Source organism: Podarcis filfolensis, assembly GCF_964270895.1.
Source record: "Podarcis filfolensis genome assembly, chromosome: 7".
NCBI lineage: Eukaryota > Metazoa > Chordata > Lepidosauria > Squamata > Lacertidae > Podarcis > Podarcis filfolensis.
In genome coordinates this window covers 4,768,614-4,789,014 of record NC_139603.1, presented here as the reverse complement: position 1 = coordinate 4,789,014, position 20,401 = coordinate 4,768,614, and the positions used below count along the sequence as shown (strand labels likewise).

General features: G+C 43.6%; 1 protein-coding gene across 7 annotated transcripts in view; it reads right to left on the bottom strand.

Annotated features, from left to right (window-relative positions):
- The window catches only part of LOC310767496 (protocadherin alpha-C2-like), a 191,134-nt gene that overhangs the window by 25,119 nt on the left and 145,614 nt on the right, over positions 1 to 20,401 (bottom strand). For all 7 annotated transcript variants that reach the window (XM_083624533.1, XM_083624536.1, XM_083624532.1 and 4 more), the window contains exons 2-3: positions 18,578 to 18,636; positions 15,578 to 15,666 (exon numbers count right to left, since the gene is read on the bottom strand). In XM_083624533.1, coding sequence (XP_083480659.1) covers positions 15,578 to 15,666; positions 18,578 to 18,636 — 148 coding nt within the window. The remainder of the gene's footprint in view (positions 1 to 15,577; positions 15,667 to 18,577; positions 18,637 to 20,401) is intronic.

The window sequence follows — 20,401 nt, the reverse complement described above, 5'->3', positions numbered from 1 at the left end:
CACCCCACTTAAAATTTCTACTCCCCTTTAGACATTCACCTGACTATGTGAGGGCTAAAATGGTTGGTGGGGCAGGGACACACACCATGTCGGCCAATATGTAAAGGTCCAAAGAGCATGGGCAGTATCCATCTACTGTGGTCCATCAGTGCAAGGATTTACAAAGTATTTTAGGAATTTCTCCAAACCTCTGGGGCAACCCAGCCAGATGGCCAGGGTATAAACATTTTTTAAAATAAATGAATAAATAATATAAGCACAAGGAAGTCCCCAGGACATCTTCTCTATGAATATGGAGGATTGGGGCAGGCCATTGTTATATTCCCCGAATACTCCCCCAGCATGCAAAAACATCCCTACGTTATGCGAGCAAAGGTCTGCTGTAGGAATCTGGGACAGTCACCCTATAGTTTTCCTGCAGAGATCGTGGGTTCCCTACCAAGGATGCTAAGAGGAGAGCCGGCCACTCCTTTCCTATTACAGTGCTTATTGGTGACATGGAGATTTGGATCCGTCTCATCAGAAACTGGCACAGCCCTACCAACCTCCTTTCACATGCACTGTCCAGGAGGCAGGAGGCGATCGCAGGATTATGCTGTATTCAGGCCAGTGATTTAGAGGTGAAAGGCTTCATATCACTTCAGCTGTTGAAATCTCCAGAGGTTTAAGCTATATAGAGCACACACACAGCCATTCCAGACAGTGTTTTCCAGAATAGCTGGAGAATGGCCCCTGTACCGAAATAACAGTCTGCCACGTACAAATGGAGCTTCCAGATGAGAATGTCATTGCCTAATCGGGAGAAACATATTCAGGTCAAGTGCCAGATGCAGTTATGCAGGGGAATAGTGTAGGTCCTTGCAGCCTTTGGGGAAGGAGCATAATACCAGACTTCTAAAAAAGAATGGAGAGGCGTCTGCAGATATCAGAGGAAGAAGCCTTTGGTAGATTCCCCGCCCCACCCCCCACCCTGTGTTGCAGACCATGATTATTACCTAGTCCTGTAATTCTGGAGTGCAAGGTTTTCTCCGGGAGAAAGGAGAACATTTTTACTTTTCACAGCAGATTGCAAATTGTATTTGCTGCAGAACTTAGATGTGAGTCCCAGAAGAGCTGCCCCCTGCATTGCAGGCCTTTTTGCACCTGGCCGGGGAGGGCGGGAACCTGACTGACTTCAGCTGCAAAAGCTGAGGCTGCTGAACAGACTCTTGGGCTGCGGGGTTGGTTGGGGGGTTGGTTGGGGTGGGTGGGCATTGCTGCTGTTGCTGTTTTTTGTATTTTTGCTTTTGATCTTGTGAATTGCACATTCTGTTCAGTTGGATATGTTTTAATGTTTTATTTACTGTTTATGCCTACTTTTGTTATTTTGTTTGCATTTTTACGTTGAAATAATGTAATTTTATTCGTGTTGTAAGCCGCCTTGAACATGGCTTGAATTATAGATAGGCAACATACAAATAAAATTAGGTAGGTAGGTAGGTAGGTATAGAAACTTATATTTGGGGTGAGAATGTGGGATCACACCTATGATCAAAGTGCATGACTGCAAATCAAATCATTTATACTGAATGAATGAATATAAAATAGAATTTAGACTGCTTCTGTACTGATGCTATTTGTTGTTGTTGTTGTTATATTTGTATACTGCCCTATACCCATAGATCTCAGGGCAGCTCACATGGACAAAATAAGCATTCCAGTAATTTTTAATAAGCATTTGCTGAATTAGGGTTTTTTGTGGGTGCACAAGAGGAACAAAACTATATACAGTCATACCCCAGGTTACAGACGCTTCAGGTTGCATTTTTTCAGGTTACGGACCGCCAAAACCCGGAAGTACCGGAATGGGTTACTTCCGGGTTTTGACGGTCGCGCATGTGCAGAAGCGCTAAATTGCGCCTTGCGCATGCACAGAAGCGCCGCATCACAACCTCCATGTGCACAGAAGCGCAGCTGTGGGTTGCAAACGCTGCAGGTTGCAAACGTGCCTCCCACACGGATCACGTTGGCAACCCAAGCATCCACTGTATAGGTTGTGAGTTACGGGTGTTCAATAGCCAGTTGCCTAAACCAAACAAGAAATGAGAAGCCAAAATGGACAGATCTGCCCTTCTCTGTTTAGTTAGACATTTACTTTATTTGGGAGGGGCTATTGCTCACAGCTTAGGGCAAAAATTCAGTCCCAGACGTATCTAGTTGAAAGGATCTCAAGTAGCAGGGCTGGGAAAGCCCCCTCCCTGAAGCCTTGGAGAGTCAGAATAAGCAGCACTGGGCTACTGGCAGTGGTGTAGCGTGGGTTGTCGGCACCCGGGGCAAGGCAAGTAATTTGCGCCCCCTAACCCGTGGATTTGCGCCCCCTAACCCATGGATTTGCCCTAACCCCAGATGTTGCGCCCGGTGCGGCCCGCCCCCCCTGCACCCCCCACGCTACGCCACTGGCTACTGGGCAGTTGTCTGATTCGGTAGAATGCAGCTCTAGAGCGGAGAAAAAACAAACTTCCTCCCTCTGCCATGTGACAGCCCTTTAGGTATTTGAAGATGGCTATCATATCTCTTCTCTATCTCATCTTTTCCAGGCTAAACATAGACAACTCCCTCAACCGTTCCTCATAAGGTTTGGTTTCCAGACCCTTGATCATTTTGGTTGCCCTCCCCTGCACACTTTCCAGCATGTCAATATCCTTCTTAAACTGTGGTGCCCAGAACTGGACACAATATTCCAATTGTGGTCTGATCAAGACAGAATAGTACTATTACTTAACTTGATGGAGAAACCATACTTCTGTTGATTACAGTGGTACCTCAGGTTACAGGCGCTTCAGGTTACAGGCACTTCAGGTTACAGACTCCGCTAACCCAGAAATAGTACCTCGGGTTAAGAACTTTGCTTCAGGATGAGAACAGAAATTGTGCCACAGTGGTGCAGCGACAGCAGGAGGCCCCATTTGCGAAAGTGGTACCTCAGGTTAAGAACAGTTTCAGGTTAAAAACGGACCTCCAGAACGAATTAAGTTCTTAACCTGAGGTACCATTGTAGCTTCCTCTGCCCACCCCACCCCCGCTGCATCACACTGTTGATTCATGCTAAGCTTGTGGTCCACGAAGGCCCCTAGATCCTTTTTACATGTCCTACTGGCAAGCCAGGTGTCCCCCATCTTATATTTGTGCAGCAGCTTCTTCCTGCCTATGTGTAGAACCTTACATTTGTGCCTACTGAATTTCATTCTGTTAGTTTGGTCCCCATTTCTCCAATCTGTTAACGTCATTTTGAATCTTAATTCTGACCTCTGTGACATTAGCTACCCCTCTCTGTTTGGTGACATCTGCAAATTTGATGAGCATCCCCTCAATTCCTTCATCCAAGTCGTTTAGAAAGATGTTGGACAACAATGCGCCCAGATTCATCTGGCATGATTTGTTTTTGAGAAACCCGTCAGGGGCTGCTGTGACCACCTACATCTGTTCTCAAATGGACACACTGCAGGCAGGCCATAGCAAAATCAGTGAGTTTTTATCTTTGGAATGAAACCATTTTCTTAAGAAGTGCTTTTCAGGTGCAAAATAAACGCTAACAGTAAAGATTGTGCGTGGAGTATATAGAAAAAACAAGTACTCAGTCTCTATTGACAAAAACGCTGTGTTTACACAACCACAGGAGCTGGATGTGTGCTCAAACCATTTCTGCTGCATGCCCATCTTTGCATTTCCCATTCCCTAGGTTATTTTTTGGATTTAGCTACAAGAGAGAAGCGTCATAAAGCTCCCACTAAGTGTTGCCCTTGCTCAGGCAGCTACATCTTGCTCCCACTGACCTGGAACATGCCCTGTGCAGGCTCCCACAAATAAGTCATTGCATCCCAAGGAGACAACTTTAGAGACATTTCAAAATCTGCTGTCATTATGGATACAGAAAGCTGAATTCCCCAACTGGTGTTATTAAAAAAGGCTCGCAGTCAGGATTGACCCCATTTTTAATCTAAAAAGGACCCAGATGCAGCTTTCAGCTATCTGCAACAAATGCAATCTTATATGAGCCTCTCTTGGTTATTGTGTGATGAAGAGAGAGAAAAGATAAAAGAGCAATGAAGTTAATTACAGAGCCTCATACATTCATATTCTTCACTCTACATTATTTTGCAAATGCTAAAAAGAAAGTTCTAGAAAACCATGTTTCCAAAATGCTGTTTTATAGCTATGCTAGTTTATTGCTGTGCAACTATGCGCCACATCTCCCTTCTTTCAGGGTCTGCAACTATAAACAGTTTTCCTGCACAACCAACACAGAGCATGCAATGGAAGCACAGTCTTCCATAAGCATTGCATATCCAGCTGTGCTTCAAACATGACCTGAATTTGACCTCCAAGGGACTCAGGCTCCCGGACCCATTAGCTACCCTGTTAAGACTGCCAATTATTATGGCTTATGTGAGAGTTTCCTCTCATTTGACTGCATGTCTGCTGGGAGCCAGGCAGCGGCGTAGCGTGGGTTGTCAGCACCCGGGGCAAGGCAAGTAATTTGCGCCCCCTAACCCGGGGCAAGGCAAGCAATTTGCGCCCCCTAACCCCTAACCTGCCGCCGCTGCCAGCTTCTTCTTGCTGCTGCCTGGTCTGGTCTGGTGTGGTTCTCTCCCGCGCTCAGCGCTGCGCTGGGCAGCCGCTGCACTGTCCCTCCCCCAGATAGTCCCTCGCTCTCTCTCCGCACCGCATGCCTGGCACCCACCCCCTCCACAGTGGGCGGCGACCTGGCGGCCCAGATCGGATTTGCACAGCCAGCACTGCAGTGAGAGAGAGTGAGTGAGCCAGGTAGGGGCAGAGAGCTGCGAGTGCGAGCGCGCCTCCCCCCCAGATGTTGCGCCCGGTGCGGCCGGCCCCCCCTGCACCCCCCACGCTACGCCACTGGAGCCAGGCTAGGCTTAGGAAATGTTCTGAAGTCGCATCATGCAGCCTCTTGCTGACGCTCAGTGCGCTTGAGCACAGCCTAGATGGGATGGACCAAATGTCAGCTGCTTTGAGCTCTCTGGGAGGGCACGGGGCTGATTAAACCATCTATGGCCTTTTAAACTGTGTGTGTATATATAATGGTTTTTGTTTCGTTATTGTGACATGTACTCTTGTATTTTACTATTGTAAGCCGCCCTATGGTCTTCGGATAAAAGGCAGCATAAGCATTTAATGTAAATAGGGGGTTGTCCCCTCATTTTTCAGTGATCCAGGAATGAATGGTCCCTTTGACTATCTCATAGCTTTAATGTTCACTTCCATCACATGAAGCATAGCTTGAAATGACATTCCCAGGACTTCCGGGTTAGCGCGATCGACTAATGGCGGATTCCCTCCGAGCTCCGGAGGGAATCTGCTCAGTAGGGGACGGGTCCTGCTGCGGCGGCGACGCGGGGACCCTCAGAAACCACAGGCGCTGAAGCCTGTGGACCTGGTGACTCGGCGGGCACCATTTGCGCCCCCCGACCCGCGAAGGAGCCTTTTTAAAGGCTTCGGAACGGGGGACAGGGAGCGGCGCGGTGCTGTGAGTCGACTGCTTCCCCTACGGAGTGAAGCCGCATGCCATGGTCGGAGAGCGCTGACTTCTTCCTTTGAACATTTGGACTAAAAGTAACAACCCGTGAGTAATACGGAAATTGGACTTAAAATTTCTTTTTTGGATTTGGCACGGTCGGGGAAGGCGCAAAGAGGAAGTCCGTCTCCCCGCCTTGTAAACATCTTAAAGCAAGGACTAGATAACTAAGGTTGAGAGAACACCTTCTCTTTAAGAGGATAAAAGTAATTAATTTCACGTTTTGGCAGTATAAGCGAATTTGCTGGAGGATAAGAGTTAATTTTGAGAGTGGAACCGTCACCCCCCCCCCCCCCAGGACCCGGGAGCAATCCGTGAGAGAGCCTGTCGAAGAGACATAGAAGATTTTGACAGCTGTCAAACTAGCTGTCAAAGCTGGGGAAAAAAGAGAACTTTGTTTCTGTTGTCTTTGCTGGTTATATTTGTTACATTCAGGTAATAAATTGTTGAAAATAAAGAGAAAAAGCTAATTTGACTTTTGGATTGGAACTGGAAGGAATACTAAGTAACCAGAACTCCTCTAGAGGGGGCTCTGGGACATTACAAGAATGGCTGCAAGTGGAAAAATACTGACTGAACTGGAGAGGGCCTTCTTTCTCCTGGGAAAGTTACAAGAACAAGGTAATGTTTTGGCTACAAATGTCACAACATTGAATGAAACAGTAAATAAACTTGCTGAATCTGGAAGGGACCTGACTCAAGTCTTTGCATCTGAACAAAAAGTTTTTGTAGCTGAACTAAAAATCTTTGCAGCTGAACAAGAAAAGAAATCTGAGAAATTTGAGAAAGTGGGGAAAGAGATATATGAGGATTTGGAGGGAAAGGAAGGAGGAGCTATAATGCCGCAGATGATTAAGGAGAGCCAGAGGCCTGCTAAGATGGATATAAAGGAAAATAAGAATGGGATCATGAAAATCTGGTTTGAATTGAAAAATGAGGAATGGAGAGATCTCCTCATGTGGAGATCTGCAGATCTATGGATTACAAACTTGACTAAAGTGGAAGCTGGAGTTTTTGGGACATTTGGACTTAAAAGAAGTAAGAAACAAGATTTGGGCTACATTTTTAAATATGGAGGTCTGGCTGGAAGAAACATGGACCTTATTGGGACAGAGCTTCTCCGAGATTTGGTGTTTAATATAAAGGACTATCAAAAAAACCGGCAGAGAGGAATTGAGAGAGAATTAAGAGCCTCGGACGTGAGGTCACCAGGCTGACAGCAGATAGACTGATGGACATTTGTTGGGGTTCGAAACCGGGAAAGGCGGGGAGTGGGGCTTTGGGAATCCAAAGGTGTACAATTATACTTTGTTTCTTTGTTTTTTGTTTTGCTACTTATATAAAAATGGGGAACTCGTGAAAGGGAATTGGGGTCGACCTTAGAAAAAGATATTAAGAATAAGTACTGATGTATAAGGACTGAGGTTTATGTTAAAATTGGTTAACTAAAATGAATTAAATATAATAAAGTAAAATTAGGGGATAAGAACTTGCTGAACTAAAAAATGATCTAGAATACAAGAAGGGGAGGTGTGGGGAAGTCAGAGAAATATGTTATTGAAAGTAAGGAATGCAAATTCTATGTGTTTTTTTGTTTTTTTTTCCTTTTTTTGTTTTTTCTCTATTTTTTGAAAATTTCAAAATTTTCTAAAAAAAATGAAATGACATTCCCAAGAGCCTCCTCTCTTGTAATGGAGCTCAGGTTCAAAAGATATCTAGATAACTTTCCCACATTCCTGGCAGCAGGTGGCACTGCTGTTGAAGCTCTCTCTCTCTGCAATCTAGAAAATGCATATGGTGCACTACCCTCCATGTGCTAATATGGTTTGGACAGCTTGTCTTAAGTATGGAAACTGGGTGCATTTTAGTCTTACATAGTTATACCATTGCTGATGTTGCCTGTCATTTAAGTGTTTAATAATCATATACAGTGGAACCTCGGGTTGCGGACGTAATCTGTGACGGAGGCACGTCCGCAACCCGCAGCGTTCATAACCTGCAGCGCTGCGTCTGCACATGACGCGATTTGACACTTCTGCACATGCATGAAGTGCAATTTAGCGCTTATGCACATGCGCAAGCAGTGAAACCTGGAAGTAACCATTCCGGTACTTCCAGGTTTCCCATGGTCCACAACCTGAAAACGCGTAACCCGAAGCGTCTGTAACCCAGGTACCACTGTATGCCTAATGTGTCTATTCCTCTCTCTCTCTCTCTCTCTCTCTCTCTCTCTCTCTCTCTCTCTCTCACACACACACACACACACACACACACACTTTCCCAACTGCTTTCCAGCTGCACATTTTGTGTCCAACTGCACACTAAAAAACCAACAAAGAACTTTTGGATCATCTTGGATGATTCTTTCTACCTGCATGTGTAACAACTGCTCCTGATTTTCTCCAGTACAAACAGAAGCAATTTCCACGGCAGTTTACAAGGGCTGGATTTTTTCCTCCAGCTAATCCATTTTCCTTCTTGGCTGTGTGTGCATGCTAGACAGAGATGCGTTTAGGGATACATGAATCTAATTGCATAAGACAACAACAGAGACAGTGCACTCTGACACATATTCCCTCTACAGCCAGAGCCTTGGTTTTCTGGGAACTAAATCCCCATAACGAAGGGCACATTGCTGAGTGCTGCTGTGACTGCTCTACATCCTTCATTAAGCCCTCAGAGCGCACACGAGTAATGACTGAATTGCTCAGAGTTTAAAGATTTCACAGCACATGCAGCATCTCTAGATCAATGTTGTGCAAATAATTAAGTTATGCACTAGAGGCAAAACAGAAAAGCAGTACTGCAGACTGTTGTTCTCTGCCAAGCACGCCCTAACTCTGCTCTGATCTGCAAGCAACAACAGTAAATCTTGTACAGAAATAATAGGTGAGGCAGAGGACAGGTGCATTTTTAATTCCAGCAAGAATACAAGGGAGCTTCCATGTCATTACATAAATTACTGGAAGAGAAAGCATACTGGATGGCAATCACTAATCGGAAGCCTCTGATTAGCCTATCAAATATAAAATGCATGTAGTATATCTTGACATAGCACAACCAGATTTGTGTTTAAAGCTCTTATAACAACAGAGTTGTGGCACAATCTACTAGAAAATTCTCAAAGGAGTGTGAGCAGAAGAGCCTTCAGGAGGGTCAAGAACCTGTTCTCATCCCCCGTAATACGTATTGACATTTTTTTTATTGTGCAGATCTAAAGTAGGCACTGGGCTGGTGACCCCTGTTCTAGAGCCTGGGTCCATTTCAGGTCTCCATCCTGGTTTTTCTAATTTATATTCCTTCTCTTTGCTTTAGATCATGTTCTTTAACTCAATTTGCCAAGTTTGGTTTACTGATATGCAACCTTTCAATTCCTTCTCCCAAATTCTTCGCAAATCAGGTTCAGTTTAAGTGTAGGGACCCCTTAATTTGTTAGGATTGTCCCCCCCCCCAAGTTTCAATTTCTCAAGCAGCACTGAAACTAAAGCAGAAAGCAACCATTTCACAATCGCAAAGCACATTTTACAAAACACAAAATGGCTGAATCGCTTTAATTCCTTCACAGTGTAGTTGCACAAGTTTTGAAAATTTGATAAAGGTCACCCAAAATGTTTAAAATCCTAAAATGTTCTCCCCATGTGAAAAGGTAAGATGGTAAATATGTGGTGGAGAGAAGGTATTATAATGTCTTTTTAAAAACTGCTCAATCTAATTTTAAGTTCAAAAACATTCTAAAATGAAGCAATATATGTGTGTGAAGTGGGAATTAAGGTAGAAAACCGTAGCGGCTGTCTTGCGTGAGAGCAACAGATTCCTTCGAAGTAGTGACCGCACAACCCCGTGCTTAGTTGATTACTCTTGACAAGATAACCACCCAAGGAAGAAGAGTTTTCTTCCACTTTGCACTTAATGGCGCCCCGAGGAAACAACATGATTGAGATACATGATGTCCGCATTGCACTGGGCAGCTCATTACTATCAGGCATGCAAAGCATCAAATAAGGCCATTTACTGGAGTCATTTTCAGGTATTCCGCCCGCACACCGGAGTGACCCCCACCCACTGAATCTAAGTGGGGCTGTGAAGTGGGGAGCCTGGCCGGCTGAAGCGGCCAGCACCGCCCTGCTTTAAGGGGTGCACACACAGCGCCCTGCAAGCCCAAGTGATGTAAAGGTAGACAAGCCCCCACTTCCTCAGCCCTTTTAAATTTTCTTAACAACTACCTGGTTAAAAGAGTTCTAACCCTGTAGGTCGGGAGCAGGTAAAGGTAAAGTTAAAGGTACCCCTGCCCGTACGGGCCAGTCTTGCCAGACTCTAGGGTTGTGCGCTCATCTCACTCTATAGGCCGGGAGCCAGCGCTGTCCGCAGACACTTCCGGGTCACGTGGCCAGCGTGACAAGCTGCATCTGGCGAGCCAGCGCAGCACACGGAACGCCGTTTACCTTCCCGCTAGTAAGCAGTCCCTATTTATCTACTTGCACCCGGGGGTGCTTTCAAACTGCTAGGTTGGCAGGCGCTGGGACCAAACGACGGGAGCGCACCCCGCCGCGGGGATTCGAACCGCTGACCATGCGATCAGCAAGTCCTAGGCGCTGAGGTTTTACCCACAGTGCCACCCGCGTCCCTAGGTCGGGAGCAGGGAGAGAGTTAAATTCATGCAACCAAATCTCTTGCAAACATATTATATCAAATTTCTGGAGTATACAAAGGAAGTCCTTAGCCACCTTCTTATTATCCCACCAGGTGCCATGAAAGAATGCTAAGACCTTTCTGGATGTTTTGTAGTCAGTTAAGTAGATAAATAGGTACTGCTCCGGCGGGAAGGTAAACGGTGTTTCCGTGCGCTGCTCTGGTTCTCCAGAAGCGGCTTAGTCCTGCTGGCCACATGACCCAGAAGCTGTACACCGGCTCCCTTGGCCAATAAAGCGAGATGAGCACCACAACCCCAGAGTTGGCCACGACTGGACCTAATGGTCAGGGGTCCCTTTACCTTTACTTTATGGTACCTTAGAGGAGAGCTGAAGGTATCATAATTTGCTTTTCTGTAATTACCCCCAGACCTGGGTTTATCTTGAACATTTGTTAATGATTAATCCCTTTGATTTGTGGAAAGTGGATTGCTAGCAGCGTAGGAGTTCTGGGCCTCTAACTTGGACATATTTCTTCCAATACCTGCATTTGGGCCAATATGATGGTTTTCCCCTTCTTGTCTATTGGAGTGAATCTGGATATTATTAGCATAGGTGACAAAGGCAGGAGTCTTGTGGCTTGAGAACTTACTGCTCCTTCCTCTCAAATGGCCTTTTCCAGACTACAATTTCATTTCTCTAGTAAGTATGGGGGATAGATATTTAACACGGGGTGGGGGCATTATTCAGGCAATGTTTTAATTGGAATAACAGCTCTCTGTCAACAAAAATATGACTTAAGAGACCAAAATTTTGGAATCAGGATTCCAAAAGGTTAGTTCAATACTGCCTCTCCAGTCTCAATTAGACAGGTATTTATAACATAAATAAATGATTTCCTAAATCTGGAAGCTGAGGTTGCCTGGGAGCATATACATCATCTCCTAACAAGTGTGGCTCAATTGACCAGGTAGCTAAGCTTTTACTTGGAAAAAGACTTCTCCAGCCCCTTACTTGCACTCTCACAATGTGAAGGACCATGGCTGTCCATCTTGCCACAATCACTTCGCAGTTATCTCCACCTCCAGTGCTGAGTCACAATAATCCAGTATAAATTTCCGGACTAAATTTGGCAATGGATTTCTGGACACTTTAATTGAAGCACCACAGGTCTGTGCTCATGTAATAAGCATGTTTAAACTGCAGAGTATCCTTAGGATGAGATGGTCTTCTAAGTTTTTCTCATGAGTTTGTTATCAGTTAAAAACATCAAACCCAAACAGCTACTCTTCCAGCTCCTGTCCTCCAATTAAAATATATGACTTTTAAGACCACATAGAAGGAAAACAGTTAAAAGAGATATGCTCCTTACCTGAATTTGCAATTAGTATTAAGTGCTGAGACAAATGACTTTAAAACTTTAAAGCTATTCAATTAAAACTAGAACAGACTGTGGAGCTCAAGCCTTACTTGTTGCCAACTTCACACGGAAGACTGAACCCGCCCTAAAGATATTTAGTAGAAAATGGCGAATTGGATTTTAAAAAGGCAAAATTATATTAGAATTGGAGCTGTCGGAGATGCATAAGGCATAAGATGTTTTAATGCTCAGGAACTTGGCAAAGTCTTTTTATATGGATTTTAATATTGCAGATGTATACAGTGGACGCTCGGGTTGCAAACGTGATCAATGCAGGATGTACGTTTGGAACCCGCAGCGGCGCATCTGTGCATGCTCAGGTTGTGATTCAGCGCTTCTGCACATGCGCAAAGCGTGATTTAGTGCTTCTGCGCATGCGCAACTCCGGAAACCCGGAAGTAACTCGTTCTGGTACTTCTGGGTTTCGGTGGGTCCGTAACCTGAAAAAATGCAACCTGAAGCATCTGTATCCTGAGGTATGACTGTAGTCTGTATTATTTTATTAATGCAATGCCTAATGCAGGTTTGACATGGCCTTTGGCTAGAATAATAAACTTATGAACTTGCTGGGTGATAATGGTGCAATTGCAGCACTCGCACCAGGGCCCATGCTAGAAAGGGCGGCCAGACTGTGAGCTTTGCATTACAGAGGCTGGACTAGATGAACCCTCAGGATCCCTTCCAACTCTACAATTCTATGATAGAACATGGTTATAATAGGCTTCTGAGAGCACACGCCAAATTGAGGAAGACTAAAAAGTGAAATGACATTAAATAGACATTTGGTACCTCTGTGGGAGGGGGTAGGATTTAAAAAAAAACATTAAAAAATCAACTGTGTATGAATCACTGTTTATATATATGCAAAATTTAAAAATATTGTTTACTGTTGTGTTTTTCTAAAATATAAGTTAATGCTACTTGTTAGCTGCCTTGGAAAGATGGCTGTGTATGCTGAAAGGTAAACCTGAGGAAGAAGGAGTCGTGTTCCTCCGTTGCTCTCTGTAGTTCCTGGTTTACCCCACAATTCTTATGCACCATTTAATCGTTCCCTTTTAACTGAGTTATTTTAATATATCAGAAGTGCAAAAGCCAGTAAGAATAAAGTAGGCCAACAGAACAAATGCTGGAAGTTTTAGTCCAAAATTTAGTCTAATGTTTCTTCACGTTTGGCAGCTGTGTATTAATCACCCCCACCAACCCCAAAAGCGTGCATTTTATAAAAGAAAAATGTTAATTAATGTTCTTTACCAAGACCATAATGTTACTGTTACTAAGTCATGAAATGCCTTTTCGGAAAATGTCCCCTCTCCTCTGCTGACACTGATGGAGGGGAAAAAAATCAGCAATTCAGCAAGCCAATAAAAGGGGCCGATTTTAAGTGCTTTTTCTGCTCCATACTCTGTTACTTTCTGGTGACAACAACATTGCAGCCCATGGATTTTCAGAGCAGCTCAGCCATTCATTTTCCACTTTCCTCTTTACGCCAGAGTGAAATTCAGGACATGGCATTAGCTTAAAAGAAATAAGCATCAACAGGATGAACTCTGCTCTGCTTTGCTTAGGTGAAACTCCCTTTGAATCCGATGGAAGTTTGATCCATGTAACTGAGAACGGGCTTTAGTGCTCCAGGCACAGAACTGCTGCTATGCTACACAAATTCAGAGTGCAGCTGCATGCAAGGAATTAAGGATTTGCTGGCTTAACGATTAACTTCTTTATCCTTCTTAAAACTTATTATGACATCATCTTTTGAAACTCTCATTGATTAACTCACTGATTCCGTCAGTGCGGAGCACTTTGGCCAAAGCTTTTGTGGACCAATAAATTAAATGAATGGTTTACTGACCCACCTAATGGAAATAAAAAATTGAGCAAGCCAACTATACAGAAGGTGTGTATCTGAAACTAGGATCAGGTGCACCTTATTCCAGTCAGAGGGAGAGAGCTGCAACAGCTAAATATGCCTGTTGGAAATGAGCAGCTAATTAACGCCTGGCGAGACACAGGTGTAACTCTGGGGCAGTGGAAATGACACAGCAAAAGCAAACATTTGGTTAGTTCACTTTAGTGTAATGGTATGAAATGGGTCAATTGCCTCATGGAAAGCATATCTTAATTTGACTGGCAATGGTGGGGGGGGGGAATAGCATGAGTTCATGAACCTGGGCACCAGAGCAGAAAACAACTAAAAATGAAGAGCTATAATTATAACACATTATATAGTAGCTGAGTGCACCAACCACAATATTTAGTTCAGACCCCAAATAGCACACCACAAAATGTGGCCTGAGGTGCCTCAAGAGCTGCCGGATTTGGCTCACTGTCAGTTTGAGCCTGTTTATTTCTTTCCCTTCACATTCCCTTTCCTTCACTACTGTGATTAAAAAAAAACCCCAGCTATCATTTTTGTTTTCTTTCAACAGAAGTGGAAGAAATTTGCAGACATACTAATCCGTCAAGAGAGGATAAAATCACAACCACATGGGTCCAGGGGGTTCTGTGCTATGTAAATTTGATTTCTGTAAAAGAAAAGATGGCATCTTTAGCTTTCTAAATCTGGGGCTGGGATTCCATGAAATGTGCGGGCACAGTTGTCTCTTCTGAAGGCACAGATCCTGCCAAGTTTCAGAAGGAAACTTGCAGAAGTTTTCCTGTAAGGGTCGCTGTTACTGGTTTTTTTGATGTGTAAAAAAGGAATCACTTAATCTTTCCCTAGTGTTTTGTGGGTAACTGATCTGAAAACTGCAGCCTTTCCCCTGGGTAAGAAACCTAACAAAAGACAAACAAACAGGTTCATAGGCAATGTTTTTCTTCTAGTAAAAGGTGCCGGTGTTGTGTACCATTCAGTACCCCCAGAAAAAGTACTGTTCATAAGCATTTGTACTAACTGCCATTATTAGTTGTTCCTATTAGTCGTTTACTTATGCAAATGACTCAAAGTAACTTACATATCATTAGAGTTGATTTTGGGGTGAGAAGAATTAAAACATAAAATCACTTCCTCTGATTATAAGTTAGATCTGTCAGGAAGGAAGGATGTCTCCCTCCTCATCCTGGTTTCTTCCTTAAACTTAGAAACGTAAGTTTCACTGTTATAAGGCTGCTCCTTCCCCCAAGGCACTGTGACTGGCAAGCACGGAAAACATCATTTTCTCTTATTACAAGCGAGACCTGTCAATAATGAAGGAGCTCCCCTTTTTTCCTCCTGGCATTGTGGCCTTTCCCTCAAACAAGAAATGTAAGATTTGATTTTGTCTAGCCGCTCCCTCTCCTCCCACCCCCTGGCATTGCCCTTATATGGCAAGCTTAAAGACATAGATTCGGTTTTAGGAGATGCTTGTCTGCAGCATTTTTCAAATGTCTGCATCATGGAGGAGACACAATGTGCTTCAGCAGTCCGTGCTTTGTTTCAGGCAATCCAAAAATCCCCTTGAGGTACCCAATATGCAAACCCTGAGTTTTGAGAGTAGTGAGGCAAGGGTCTGTGGTGTGTCTGCCTGCATGTGGAGCACCTACAGCATCCCCCACCCCCATAACTGGTAAACCAATTTTATACACCAGTAGTGATGGTATTACACTTCCCTGGTCTTAAATCTCACCTGAGAGGCGGGAGGAGAAACATTTCTCCTGAGCTTATAAAATAAGAATGAGGAGATAAATAACAACCAGCAGCAATTATTTTGTGCCCTCTTCTGTCATATTAAAAATGTTGTTTCCATGCTGTTTAGAAATGTTCTTCAAACCACAATTCAAACAATCTCAAGTTATTTTCTGATGCAGGCTGCTGGAAGTCTGGGACTGAGGCCAATATCAGGTACCCATCTGTTCTTTTGCCTTGTTCATTCAAATTCAAGAGGTTATTTGGCAGAGAGTGATTCAGGACAGTTATGAACAAGCAGAAACTGGTTCCAAGACCACACAGAGAAAATGGCGCAACTCCCCCCCCCCCCTTACCTGTTGTTGCGCTGGATACTGTTGGCCACTGCTGCTCAGGTCCTCCAGGTCCCACACGTAAGCCTCCTGCTTCCTCCATGTGTACAGCACTAAACAAATGTACACAGTGATTAGATTATGCCGTTCTCATTAAAACAATATGGTTCCTTTTTAAAAGCAGCATTGCCCTTTCCGCTACACATTCCAAAATGCTCACTGTCACAATTGCTCATAATCAGCTCCATCACAATCATCACCCACAGCAGCAGCAACAACCATTTATGCAAATTATTTCATTCTTACTTATGAAAGCATTAATATACCACCTTTTCTGCTACAGTGTGCTTCCTGCAAAAGGATCACTGAAACCATCTAATGTTTCAGTTTTTCAAAATGTACAATAGTGGACCTTCATTGTATATTTGCATTCCACAACTTAATATATCCCTGCTCTCATCCAAGTCAGACAAATGTTGCACAAATGTTGCCTTTACGGAATGGGTTGTTTCCATTAATGAGATGTGACATGTCTAACATAGCTGGGAAATTACTAAATCCCAATAGTGTTTATGCCTTACCATTGAAGTAAATAATGAAACACTGTCCTGTCAGTTCCAGGCATCCTTCAGCTTACTACCATTAACCAAACTCTTACAGCAAGTATTCTGCTGTAATTTACAATACCCAGCAGTGATGGCACCTTATGCCTTTGGCTTGGAGAAAGAGGGAACAGCAGGAAACATTCCACAGAATCTTTTTCTGACACTTTATGTGGTGAACATTCTGACATGAGACCAGCACATTTAACAACCACACATTATTAAGGTGTAAACTCAAGTGATAATGACAAAGGGCATGTGGGTTTAAAGAAATAAATACATGTGCTTTGCTTGTCATATGGAGAAATTTGATCCAAAGTTCTAAAGTCAACTATTAGATTCTATTGATGGCAAAAATGTTCTCAGTTTCCAAGCCAACCTTGCTTCATTAGATATAATTCATTGGCTCAGTTATTTGCATTTGTTGGTGACCATATTATAAAATAGGCCTTTATCCCAAAGTAGGTGCCCAGTGCCATTTTGGAGTGCCTGATGCTGTCATGCTGACTCTGATGATGTCCCCAGTTACTATTGCTAGGGTGCCACACAGAACAGAGAGCGGGATTCAGCTAATGAGTCCCGTCAGTGCAAGTTCACACAGCAAGGTTTTTCCTCCTCTGCTCCATTGACACTCCCCAAAATTGGCTTGGGGGCAGCGAAAACTCCCAGAATAGCCTGCAGGGGGGGGGGGAGAGGATCATTCTGTCCGGCAAGCTGCAATGCTTGTGCTGATGGGACATTTGCCCCAGCACATAGTTGAATACCACCCAGAGAGATGTTTTTCAATGTGGCAGACTGTCTGGAGTCATATTCTTGCTCAACCATGACACACATTCTGTGTAGTTTTGGACACCTAACCACAACTCATGGCTATTGGAAGATAAACTATATAACATGTATAATGTGTATCACACAGGGAGCAGAAATGACTAATAAAATAGTAATGAAGATGGTAAATGAATCAAACGATTTGTAGAGATAAGGGCTTGTATCTAGTGAAGTCATACCATCTTGCAGAACACAACTTTCTCTCTTCCTCCCCACTGCCATGCACACTCCTGGAGCGGATTTGGGGGGTGCAGGGGTCACAGGGAGAGGAGAGGGAAGGGAAATCCATTCTGCAAGTGGAATGCCTTGTGCTAACAAGATGACTTCATTGGGTACAACCAACACTAGGTTTGAATACTGTGCACTGCCCTGGGAAAGAGGAGATTGAGAGGAGATATGATAGTCATCTTCAAATATTTTAAAGGACTGTCAAGATGAAGCAAACTTGTTTTCTTCTGCTCCGGAGGGTAAGACCTGAACCAATGGCTTCAAGTTACAAGAAAGGAGATTCCGACTAAACATCAAGCAAACTTTCTGACAGTAAGAGCTGTTTGACAGTGGAATGGTCTCCTTTGGGAGGTGGTGGACTCTCCTTCCTTGGGAGGTTTTTAAGCAGAGGCTGGATGGCCATCCATCATGGATGCTTTATCAGAGTTCCCTGCATTGGATGGGGTTCGACTAGATGACCCTTGGGGGTCCCTTCCAACTCTACAATTCTATGATTCTATGCTCAAATTGTATATCTGTGTAATTAAAACCACATATCCTAAAGACACCCCAGCCTCCTTCATTCCACAGAATCTGAACCCAGGGTAAGCACTGGCACCCTTTGGGTCTCTCACCACTCAGAGATCAGGGTGTGAACAATAATGCTATATGTTATAAACAGTTATTAAAACAAGTCTGGAAAATATCTGAAAGTTGCATGTCCAAAGATCAAAACTTGGGTGCTTAACTTACAGCTGCTTATGGGCTCACTCCACCAGGAACTTCTCCTACGCCACAAGGGCAGAGTCATGCCATTATTATTATTATTATTATTATTATTATTATTATTATTATTATGTCACATTGTCTTAAGGGACACGGGTGGTGCTGTGGGTTAAACCACAGAGCCTAGGACTTGCCGATCAGAAGGTCGGCGGTTCGAATCCCCGCGACGGGGTGAGCTCCCGTTGCTCGGTCCCTGCTCCTGCCAACCTAGCAGTTCGAAAGCACGTCAAAGTGCAAGTAGATAAATAGGTACCACTCCAGCGGGAAGGTAAACAGCGTTTCCGTGCGGTGCTCTGGTTCGCCAGAAGTGGCTTAGTCATGCTTGCCACATGACCCGGAAGCTGTACGCTGGCTCCCTCAGCCAATAAAGCAAGATGAGCACTGCAACCCCAGAGTCGGTCACGACTGGACCTAATGGTCAGGGGTTCCTTTACCTTTACCACATTGTCTTGCCCAGGGCAATCCAAAACAACTTCCAACCAACCAGCCTACCAGACAGACAAACATCTTCCTGGTGGATCAAGGCCGATGCACCTTAAAGCAAGCAGATTGCAAATGAACAGTTTCCCTCACAGAAAAGGAGGGTACATGCGATACATACCCTTGCATTCCAGCTCTTAAAGATGCAGAATAACGCCAGTCAGGATTGGGTGGTTTTGGCTGCAAAACAAAGTAGGGAAAGAAATCAATATTAATTTATGCTTAAACATGTTTAAAAAGCTATGCATTCTAATCTCGGATCACCTCCAGATTTCTTCAGCTTTTTAAAAAATCTGCCAAATGAACACAAAAATATACTCACTCAAAGGCAGTAGGGTTTGCCAACCCCTCACCCAATATATTCCAAATCTAGGGGTGCCATATATTGAAGAGCAAAAAAGAGGACGGGTGAAAAATGCTTGAGACAACAGAGCATGGCGAAGTAAGAAGAAAGAAGACAGATTCAACTCTACTTGCCCATGTGTGCCTTTTTAAAGAAAAAACAGTACCGCTTCAGTTTGCTTATATATGAATGGGTTAGTCATGCGAAGAATTTGTGTGTTTTGACCAAGTTTTCTGGCAGCCTGTTGACTGCCATAAAGTGACTTTCCACCTTGAAAACTAGACTTGACTACAATTCCTATCATTCCTGGCCAAGGGCCATGCTGGCTGTGGTGGATGGGAGCTGGAGTCAAACAACATCTGGGGGGCCACAGGCTGCCCTCCCCCCGTTATGATGATAGCACCTACACTCTGGAACTCCCTGCCCATTGACATTAGGCAGGCATGTTGGCTATATTGTTTTCAGTGACTGCTAAAAACCATTTTTTGTTTAGGCAAGCCTGCCCAGATATGAAAGATTGGCGTGCATTTTAATAGGTACTTTTCATTCAGAAAGAGTATATTTTTAACTACTGATTTTATGTACACTTGGGTTTTTTATGTTTTAAAACTTAAAAAATAATAATCCTGACTTTCCTTGATAATTTTAATGTTTTAATGTATAGTTTATGTTCTGTGCAAACCACCTAGAGGTTTCCACAATTGAGCTCTGCACAGATGTTAGAAATAAATAATTCAGAGCAGTAAAAATCTGATGGCAAACAAATTTGATATTAGTATTTTAAAAATGGAATACAACCCCACACCAGCAAGGAAAGGTTTAACAATTGCAAAGTGCATATGCAATGTGAACAATTAACAGCATGCAAAACTCAAAAGCACGATAGAGGAAGGTGAGAAACGATGTGTTAGGAAGCACAATATTAAGGATATACTTAGGATATACTTCTTAGTTAATATTGCCATGGCTGAATGTTAAGGATTACCACAGAATGCATGGAAAAGGCAGGTTGTTTTTTTAATAACACTTTGTTTGTTTATCCAGTGAAAGAGAAAACGATTCTCTTCTACTGGAAGGTGTCTCTCTGAGTTCCATTAAGTGCAGCCTCCTGTGAAGAGTGGATTTCAGCCACCCTGCTTGTGATGGAGTTTCTGCTGGGGTTTATGGACTGCAGAGAATTACACTAGATTATATCAGGCTTGCCGACTGCAGCAGATTTTCATCAAAAGCAGACATGTTTTGTCACAACAGCAGGAGCTAATGCCTCAAGAAAAGGGATCTAAAAATGGGAGAAGGAAATAAGAAACGAGACCCTATTCTATAGCTCAAATCTCAGCCCTGACCAGCAATCATGGACATAATAATAACTGTAACAACCTATTGGTCTACAAATATCTCCTTTTTCATATTCTCAAATAACTGATACAGCATCTGTTGTTAGATTCACAGCTAATGGACTCTAGCCTACAAAAGTTTACACCCAATAAATCTGAATCTTTTAGATGTCACATATTCATTGTTTTTCCTATGAAATAATGTCTCTCTGTAAACTGAAACTGCAAAATCTTAAATTACTTTTCTTTGTTACACTGCTTACAAGAG